At 40.3% G+C, this 10,244-nt stretch overlaps 1 protein-coding gene across 5 annotated transcripts; it reads right to left on the bottom strand.

The window, feature by feature from the left end:
• Nucleotides 1–2,949: 2,949 nt before the first annotated feature.
• OXSM (3-oxoacyl-ACP synthase, mitochondrial) lies at nucleotides 2,950–9,043 on the bottom strand. Of its 5 annotated transcripts, XM_030944106.1 has the most exons (4): nucleotides 8,952–9,007; nucleotides 7,053–7,110; nucleotides 5,953–6,958; nucleotides 2,950–3,556 (listed from the first exon to the last, which is right to left on the bottom strand). In XM_030944106.1, the coding sequence occupies exons 3-4, from the start codon at nucleotides 6,954–6,956 to the stop codon at nucleotides 3,154–3,156; spliced, it is 1,407 nt and encodes a 468-aa protein (XP_030799966.1). In that variant the 5' UTR covers nucleotides 6,957–6,958; nucleotides 7,053–7,110; nucleotides 8,952–9,007; the 3' UTR covers nucleotides 2,950–3,153. The 5 variants fall into 5 exon arrangements, with proteins under 5 accessions (XP_030799966.1, XP_030799965.1, XP_030799964.1 ...); XM_030944105.1 differs by lacking the exon at nucleotides 7,053–7,110 and having other exon boundaries at nucleotides 8,952–9,043; XM_030944104.1 differs by lacking the exon at nucleotides 7,053–7,110 and having other exon boundaries at nucleotides 8,715–9,038.
• Between the last annotated feature and the right edge of the window lie 1,201 nt (nucleotides 9,044–10,244).

Genomic DNA, 10,244 nt, shown 5'->3' with positions numbered 1-10,244 from the left:
GAGAGATGATCCTTCCTCCCTACTCATCAGAGACATGTCTGCAGAGCTGGTTCAGTCCTGGGCTCCCCAGTACATGAGAAATGTGTTCATACTGGAATAAATCCAGTGAAGAGCCACAAAGATTATAAAGGACCTGGGTATCTGACATGGGAGAAGAGGATGAGGGAGCTGGGACTGTTTGGCCTGGATGAGACAAAGTTCCAGTGAGGTCTTATCAACATGATTAAATGGGGGAAGGAAGAAGAGGGAGCCAGACTCTTCTCAGTAGTGTCCACTGAAAGGGTAAGAGGCAATGGGCACAAATTTAAATACAGGGAATTCCATTGAAATGTGAGAAACTTCTTACAGTGAGAGTGACGAGCACTGGCACAGGTTGCCTAGAGAGGTTGTGGAGTCTCCATCCCAGGAGATACTCAAAACGGCCCTGAGCAACTTGCTGTAGTTGGCCCTGCTTGGAGCAGTGGGGCTGGACCAGGCAATCTCCAGCTTCAGCCACTTTCCAATCCTGTCTGGAGCCTTTGACTCTCACACTCTTCTCAAGTGTTGGACCACTTGAGAAGCAGGCTTTGAAATAAACACTCTACCTGCATCTCCAAGTTTTGTTTATGAGATGGTGAGTAACTCCAGACTTGTAAGTCTAAATAGGAAGCTTTTTAAATCCAGACTCTGGATGCTTACCTCTTTCAATTATTGAAGATGAAAAGTGCATTTTAAGGGAGAGCATTGTTTTAAGACTTTGGTCAATTTGCTCACTTAATAGTTTAGCAACACAGATCTATTTTCCTTTTATGTTTGCAGCTACCATAATAAACCCGTAATTAGCAGTAAGTAGTCCCTGATCAGCTCAGCAGGGTAGGTGATAAAAAGAGATGATTCAAAAAAGTACATAAAAATGAAAACTCTGTAGACAAATTCCAAATAGTCAGGGGTTAAACTTGGGCTCTATTCAGTTTGGTTTTTTTTAATCCAGATGCCCTACAGGGTACTCTACTACTGCATCTCGGCATCTTAAAATGATCCGTAATCAAAACACCTAAAATAATATTGTCAGAAAACTTTCATGGTTTAAAGGTTACCTGCACCAGATGATTGAATTGCAGTGGGCTGAAGAGAGAAAAATCTTTTAATCATTTCCATTTCTGTTTTATTTTTCTCTGTGACAGTATCATCTGTCTTTTCATGGCTGGCACACTGCAGCCTGCACCCAACACTCCTGGGGCCATAACCTCCACTATCAGAGGGAAGAGGAGGCATCTCTGTCACAGTATTAATTACAGGTCTGCAGCTCTGTAACAAGACTGGGTGAGTTTAGTTAGACTGTACTTCCAGTCCACAATAATGCAGCACTCTCTCGTCTTCCCTTATTCTGCCCGGAATCACAGCAACCTGAAAAAACACCGTGCCCAGAAGCTTACTGGATGATTTCCTCCACATTCACAACCCTCCTGCTCACTCTTTCCTGGAGTCTGAATTCTTTAAATCAATTTCTTTTTGCATATAATTTGCAGAGGGTATTGTTGAATTTTATATTTTGCCTTTTATATTGCATGCAACCCAGATTCTCATTCATTGTACTGCCACTGTTAATTAACATAAGGTAAGAGATTTGTTGGTACTTTCCCTGACAGCAAACTCCCATACTCTGTCTTGCTTGTATGCTTTCACATTTTCCCTTTGCTAATATATCATCTTACTTTCATGCTTATTATTCATTAATCTGTTCTGGGCTGCATTGTTCTGTTTGAACTCAGCTTCTGAAATTGTCTTAATCATTCTACAACACATGATTCTTCAGTCATTTTTCACAGCAGCCTCTTTAACTTTCTATTCAGTAAAGACAGCAAATGCAAAAATTATGCTGTTCAATATCAGCATTCAAACCATTTGTGTAAGTAATGAGATTTTAGGGTACAGCTCAGCCTCATGATAGCCCTTTAGTAAGCTCATTCCAGAATGAAATTTACTTGGAAGTGCAGCTACTTTTATGTCACTTACTTTAAATCTATTTTAAGTGGAGTTACTTTGCCTCCACTTACACAGGTCAAAGGCTAAGACTGGAAATTTCAAAAAGAACACTTGCGAAAATTCTTTAAATTAACTAATCCACCAGTGGGAATATCAAACTTCACGCACATATGCATTATCAATCAAGCCACTATTTGGCTAAGATGCTTGGCTGGTGCCAGAAGGAATAGACAAAGTGGTTTACTTTTGCTTTGCAAAACTACACCCTCATCAATATGTTAGCTTTAGGTATAGTTTATTGTTCCTGTTCTCTCAGATTTATTTCCTGAAGACAATTTTTTTTCCCTAAAAGAAGCCTTGTTTGACAAATTTTGCTAGTTCTACTTTTCCACTTTGGCAGAAAAAACAGCTACTTCCCTAGATACTTATTCCTTTCTGTATAACTATTTTTGAAATCTTCAGTGCCATACTTGAACATCTACCTTACTATGCTTGTACAAGATTTCAGAACTCAACAGGTCATGCATGACCTACTAATTCTATCCCTGTGCCACATGGAAGATGTACAGGCCATGCTCTATGCATCCTTCAATGTTAGCTCATGGCCAAGGAAACACAACAAATGGAAATGAATAAAGATGAAAAGAAAATGAACCAGTGCCAGAAATCTTATGACTGTCTATGTTATTGTCCCCTGAATATCACTTCTGTGGAAGAATTATATTTGAGACAACTCACCATGAGGAAAAAGGCAGAATTCTGTATGGAGTGGGTAACAAAGAGGAGTTCAGTCAGTCATAAACCTTGTATTACCATGCAGTTAATTTGTCAGGTGTGGCATCCTAGCTTGTTAGGCAGCCTCTCTTTTGTACAAAAGATTCCAAACAATTTCTTTGTCACACGCATAGAAAAATCTTTTCTAACATAGTTTAACCATGTCACCTGCTCTAGTCAAGAACAAAAACTTCTTCATCACACAAAGAATAGATCTTTTTTATTTTTATTAAAATGAGTAAAAGAAGTTCCTTCTTTCTAAAAGAATTATTGGTGTAAATGCCAGGGTGAATAAAGTTCTTATGTATCAAATGAGCAACTCTCAAAGCTGAGAAAATATTACAGGACACACCAGAGACAGTAGTACAGAAAATCATAATTGGTGCAATTTTTTCACACCATTGACAGCATAAGTTAAACACTTGCAAAGCACAAAGTTGCATTAGTGCCACCAAAGCCAAATGAATTTGTGAGTGCTATGCGCCGTTTGTCAGTCTTCCACTCCTGAGCTGTCAATGGAACATAATTGAGATCAAACTCTGCCTCTGTTTTCTGTAAGTTTAGAGTAGGTGGCAAAATCCCATGGTAGCAGGACAGTGCAGTAAAAGCTGCTTCAATAGCTCCTGCAGCCCCCAAAAGATGTCCTGTTGCTCCTTTTGTTGAGGAAACTGCAATGTTACGTGAGTGATCTTTAAAAAGTCTCTTGATTGCTTGATTCTCAGCAGCATCTCCTAGAGGTGTAGAAGTTGCATGTGCATTGACATATGTTACATCTTCAGGTTTGATCCCAGAATCCTTTATTGCTGCAGACATACACCTAAGGAAAAGAAGACAACAGAAAGCTGATTTGCCCAAAGTATTTCTGTCAAATGTACAAACCAAAAGTATAGATTGTTTTACAATGTTATCAAGTGTGAAAATCTGCTTTAGCAGAGATGTAAATGACAAGAGGTTAACTCATCTAACTAAGCACATTAACATCTACATTAGGTACCAGAGGAAGACAATAAAAGTGAGGCCCACTATAAAATCAGACTTGCTGTTAAAAATTCCACAGCTAGGAAAAATACAAAGAAGGAAAGATATGAAAATCAGTCTCTACAGACTACATTAATGTATCAAACACCCTTTTCACTGTAAAATTTGAAAATATTTGAGAGAGAAATAACTACTGATATTATTACAAAAATTTAGAGATGCACTCCCCAGCAAAAACACTGGGAAATGAAAGAAAAAATCTGCAGTCATCCTCTACATGAGTTTCTTTTGCATGCTGTCCAGAGACTAGAAAATGTCAAGGAGATAGCAAAAATCCCTATATTTCATTTTATAATGAAATTTATTGAAAGTCACACTCTCCAACGCCTGGCATGGTATGTTTTGTTTGACTCCTGATGACTTATGCACTGTGAGTGCCTCTTTAAAACATGTTTTTTTATGAAAACCGTGGAAAGATCAACACAGCTCCACACTGCAATTTCTCATAGATTTCCCTCGAAGAAGATTAATCAGATATCTCTCCTTGCACATAACAACAAAGCACTTCTGAGCAAAAGACCACTGACTCTTTTGGAATCTATGAAGAAAAAGGAAATAAAAGCAAGCTCAAAAACAGATAGCCCAGGCTTCTGGACAAATCTAAATGTCTCTACTACAGCCTTACACCTTTAGAAGCATCCAGTTTAGAGTGGAAGCCACTGACACTCACTGTCACTAGATAATGAGCCAATACTCAGGCAAAAGAGGTTACTGACAGCTATGAAATATATTAATTTAGTTAGATACATTTTCTGCAATGAATTTATTCACTTAAGGAGATACCAGATTACTTGTGTAGGATACTCTTTATATCCACAATTCTGAGTCTGGCTTTGCCTCTCCTTTCCTGCTGGTTTATTCCAACTTATGTATTGGCCTCCAACAGAAGCAGTTATTAGAAGATGGCAAAAAATATATTCCTCTGATTTTTTTTGATGTGGCAAATAAAATTCCTACAGGAAAGTGAGATAAGCACATACATTCCAGATTTAATCCATATACCACTGCAGTAACAAATCACTGGCTTGAAGTCAGCATTAAAATGTATTATCTTATCTCAAGGGTGGAAATGCTCAACATTTTGGAGATACCCAGATTAATTTTCAACACTTCTTACTGTGAATTTAATTTATATGCTACTGCAATCACAAAATACACAAAAATTCTATTATAATATATTGCCATATCATCTCAAGGGTAAACAAGTCTGAAAATATGAGATAAGACACTCCTGATTACTCACCTCACACCTAAGTCTGCAGAACAATTAAATATGGATCAAAGAGCATCGATGGAAACATGGTATATTTACAGTTCTAGAAAAATCTGTTAACCTTATAAAGATGCAAACACAGCTTTACAATACCATGCAGAAGTTTAATCTATTTGTGCAGTGATATATTGAATTTTGGTACTAAATATTCATATACATTCAGAATAAGGCAAACTAAATCTTTACTAGAGATTCCAATGCCAGCAATAGTACTCAGCCTACATGAAGCTCTCCAACTTCCACATGTAATTTAGCCAACAATTTAATTAGGTCGATGATAATGATTAGATGAGTATCATCTACTTGTGAACTGGTTTTGATGAGATAAACACCGATGAAGCTTTACCACCTCCCTAAACAGTACTAAAGTGTATTTTTGCTATGCTCCTTCACCAACACATCTGAATGAAGTACTGAATATTCTAACAAACCAGATCTTCTAAGTGCTCTACAGCTTTCACCACCTGAGATTTCTTACAACAAATAACATACTTTTGGGGTGGCGGGGGTGTGTCTATCTTCTTGATGGAAAAAGAGTGAAGGAGAACCTGAAAAGATTCTATCTCACCACAAGCATCTTAAAAAGAGGTTTCCATTGAGACTTATTTATATGAACAGCTGTATGCACCAAAGGAAAAATGCTTTCACACAGAGGAAGCTTTAATAACTCTATGGAAAAAGGTTGATTCTACTGAGAACTGGCCTTCACCCTCCTACTACAAAAAGAAAATCGGGGCACAATGTTACCAGAAGCTCTTTCATTTTTCAGATTTTTAAGCTTTTGGAATATTAATTCAAGACTGAACATCCCTTCTCTGTGAAAAATATACAATGACAAAAACAAATGTACCCACTACAATTAACATATAAAGTAGCTATTACAATCAACATAGAGTTCTTACCTGAATGCACCATCTCCCTCGGGATTAGGTGCTGTTATGTGGCAAGCATCACCGGACAGTCCATAACCCAAAACTTCTGCATAGATCCTAGCACCTCTTTGCACGGCATGTCCATGCTCTTCCAAGAGCAGCACAGCAGCACCCTCTCCCATTACAAACCCCTCCCTCTGCGAATCAAAGGGTCGACACGCTGTTTTAGGGCTTGAGTTAAAACTCGTGCTGAGAGCCCGGGCTCTTGCGAATCCAGCCAAAGACAAAGGACTAATGCAAGCCTCAGTCCCTCCAGCCAACATGACATCAGCATCACCAGCAGCAATGAATCTAAAGGAGTCTCCAACTGCGTGTGCACCTGTGGTACAAGCGGTCGACACAGCATGATTCGGCCCTTTCAGTTGGTATCTAATGCTGATGTGGCCTGCTGCCATATTGACCAAAATCTTCGGGACAAAAAAAGGGCTGACCTTACTGTAACCCTTTGTTTTAAATAAGGCAGCTGTGTCAGAAATTTCTTCCAGTGGAACCATCCCCATCCCAATTGCCACACCGGCCGTTAAGCGGTCCTGTTCAGACTGGGGAGACCAGCCAGAGTCCTTCATTGCAAGCTCTGCTGCACCGATGGCCATCACGGTGGCCGAACTCATAGATTTGATCTCTGACTTCGACACAAAGCTTTCTTCACTGAACTCACCCTCCTTGTTTCCCCTTGGCACACACGCAGCCACTCTACATGGGATGCCTGCATATTCTTCCCCATCTAGTGATATAATCCCACTGCCTCCTTCCAGAAGGTGCTTCCACACAAACTGAGTCCCCACACCAAGAGGGGACACTAAGCCAATACCTGTAACAACTACTTTCCTTCGACATGCAGGCAGTGACTTGCTGAAAGCCCTTCTGTGGTTTTGTAAATGTAGATTTAAATTCAGACTCCGGAGATGAAGATTTGCAATCTTTAACAGATCCCGTGAGCACTGTGAGAACATGGTGGCAATAATCAAGCACATTCCTGTAAATGGAGAGGGGGAAGGAGGTGGGGTAAGACAAACACAACAGTAAAGCAGACAATGTGGGAAACGTTCCAAGAACATTAAATTAATAACCTGCTTTTTACTTGACAGCCTGTTTTCAACCCTGAAGCAAAGGATATAGTTTCTGTGTCTGTAATGAGGAATAGTATGAGTTATGGCAGATAATGGCAAAGAAACGTTCACTTTGGGAATGCCTCTAGTGAGCTCTTCTAGCTTAAGCTGCTGATGAATATGACTTTGCACCACTGTGGACTGTGAAGCACTCTCTGATTTTGCTGCAAAATTTCCCCTGGAGAAACCAGCTGACTGGAGGCAGAAACAATGAGCATTAACAGCTTCACTCTTCTAAGGGAAAAAGTGTGTGTTCACTGGAAAGTGTATGTCCCACCAAGTTGAGAATATTGTCATCTCAACCTTCATGTCTGGCAGAACAGTCTAGAAACCTCAAACAGGAGTCAATAAACTTGTCCTTGCTACTAATGTAATTACATATCTAGGACAAGACTCCCTTCTCTTTCCACTTCCACCTATGCTTTATCAGCCTTGGGTTATATACTGTCAGGGGACAGTATCTCCAGTAGCTTGAGCAAGATGTGGAGCACAGCACCATCTCTGTTGAAGGCAACACCACCAGACCCTGCATCGCAAGAGGCACGGCAAGTGATGTCAGAAGGCCTCTGCTGAGAACAAGTACTTGAGGAAGGACCAGAGGACTATGCCAAGCAGTGATGGCACTGTACTGTGCCGTAGTCCAGAGCCAGTCTGATTGCACACCTCTGACATGCTGGAGCAGGGCAGAGGCTGCAGTACAGCTCTGCCAACACCTACAAAACAGGCTTCAACAGGTTGCCTGCTTTTAGCCTTGTCCAAAGAGCAACTTGGCACCCCCAGCTCTTTGGTAAAATGGAGAGAGCTGAATGAAGACCGTAAGAGGCTGCTGGGCATTCCTGCTAAAATGCCCAGACCTGTGGCAGCACAAGTACACAGCAGTGTTACTTAAATATGTCATGGAACCACAGAAAGGCCTGGGTTGGAAGAGATCTTAAAGATCATCCCATTCCAACAACGCCTGCCGTGGGCACGGACACCTTTCACTAGACCAGGCAGCAGAGATCAGCATCCAGCCTGGTCAAGAACACTTGGGATAAGGAATAAAAATAGTAAATAATCACATATTATATTTTATACATATTTCATGCAAATATTAAATTTCATTATTAAAAAAGTATTTTTGTAGTAGTCTCTTTTAAATCCTGACCCAAATTTGCCATTTCAGTTTTTTAGCCTGGACTCTACAAAAGAGGTAGCATGTGTGTATACATGTATAAAAATATATATATCACAATATACTTTGTATTATATAATGCAAGTTACATATATAAATAATATTTTATATATAATATACAATATAAAACACATCTGTAGTCATATGCATATTTATAGACTATAATGTATAACATACATATGTTCTATAGATACACTAGATGATATATATTGCATACCATATACAATGTGTAAGATAATGAATTTTATACATATTAGTATACACGTAATGTATATACATTATATATAATAATGTATAACATATTTTATCAGTGTCTATATATCCATATGCGCATATAATATGACTGCAGAGCTCTGCAAGGCAGCTGGTCCCGCAGCCTTACGCAGCCTTTACTGAAACGCCGTCAGCCGGCGCTGAGCCGTCCTGTCCGACCCAACACCGCCCGATACCTGCTGTGCGGGAAAACCAGGCGCAGGATAATTTCCCTCTGGTACAAGCGCTACCGAACACCCCCAGGTGTTTCAAGGGCAATGACTACTTTTGATGTGTAAACCAGGAGCCAAGCCCCAGCTCCCCCATACCGCCCAGCACCGCCATTACCGGCCAGGCCCGCCCCGCTGGGGGCGATGTCCCACCTCCGGCCCGTGCTAAAACTTCCGCCTCCCACCTCCAGCCCTCAGCGGTACCTCCGCGGGCCACGCTCCCCCCCGCCCGGCGATGGTTCGCTCTGCCGCGCTCTCCCGACGGCGGCGAGGCTGCACCACTCCGCAGGTGCGGGGGGAAAGAAGGAGGGGTGCGGGAACACGCGGCCCCGCCCCGCGGGCGCCGCTGTGGGCGGGCGGGCAGCGTGAGCCTGTGAATAGCGCAGAAACCAGGAAAAGGCGGTGAAATTGTTTCCTTTCTAAGCCACGTTTTTTAATCACGCGAAGGAGGGGTTAAAAAAAAAAAAAAACGAAAAAAGAAAAACCACAAAAAAAAACCCTAAAATCCTTCAAAGAAATACTCTGGTGGAGTAATAAGTCTGTCCTTATCCTGGGCAAACTACCCATGGCAGAGCATAAGTGTTTATCAAACTCCCATCAACAGAGACATGAATTAGTTACATTGTGAGTTTGCTTGTTAGGTGATACCTTTATAAAATTTTAGTATACAGCAGTAAGAAAACTGAAATAAATTTACCCCCATGCAACACAATAATGTCTATTAGCTACAAACACAACTACCTAAAAATACAAACTGTAGCACAGTAATGAGGCACATAATGTAGGAGAAAGAAAAAAAAAAGCCAAAAAGGAGATAAGTGCAATATTTAATAAAGAAAAAAATAAACATATGTGCATTTTTTTTAAAATTAAGAGTCTGGTTTTAATTTAGAAATAAAATTCCTTGGGCATTTAATATGTTAGCGATTAGTTGGAAGTTGGCACTTGGTTTTCTAAATTTTTCACACTGCTTGCTTATGAGCACTTCCAAAGCATTGTTTACAAATGCCATACTGAGATGCATTGTGTATTTATATGCATGCATGTATAGCAATTTAGTTAATCTTTGTATTTCCTAAGGCAGCCAACATTGAGAGTCACATGTCTACATGAAACACATGGAAAGGAAATTAAAAGCTGAAGTAGCAGCCAAGAAATATGGCATCATTTTAAATGAAAATTTTATTACTTTGGTACCAGTTCCTGAGGGCTGAAATAGTAACACATTAACTATGCTAGTAAGAATGATAAATGTATTCTCAGCAAAAGTGAACTGCCCTGTGTTAGATCTCAGTGTTTGTGAGGGACATGTGCCACTATCTTAAAAACTCATAGAAGCTGAGCAGTGACCTGTCAGAAGCAGGCAGCAGAGCCATAGTGTAATATCATCTACAAAATCAGAAGGCAGCTTGAATTTTAAAGACCTCTCTTGCTTGGAACTCTTTAAATCTGCATTCCTGGCAGAGCAAACCTCCACAGGCTTTTTTGTGCCCAAGG

Source organism: Camarhynchus parvulus, chromosome 2 (genome assembly GCF_901933205.1).
Source record: "Camarhynchus parvulus chromosome 2, STF_HiC, whole genome shotgun sequence".
Classification (NCBI taxonomy): domain Eukaryota; kingdom Metazoa; phylum Chordata; class Aves; order Passeriformes; family Thraupidae; genus Camarhynchus; species Camarhynchus parvulus.
The sequence above is the reverse complement of the archived record's forward strand: the minus strand, read 5'-3'. Positions and strand labels throughout refer to the sequence as shown.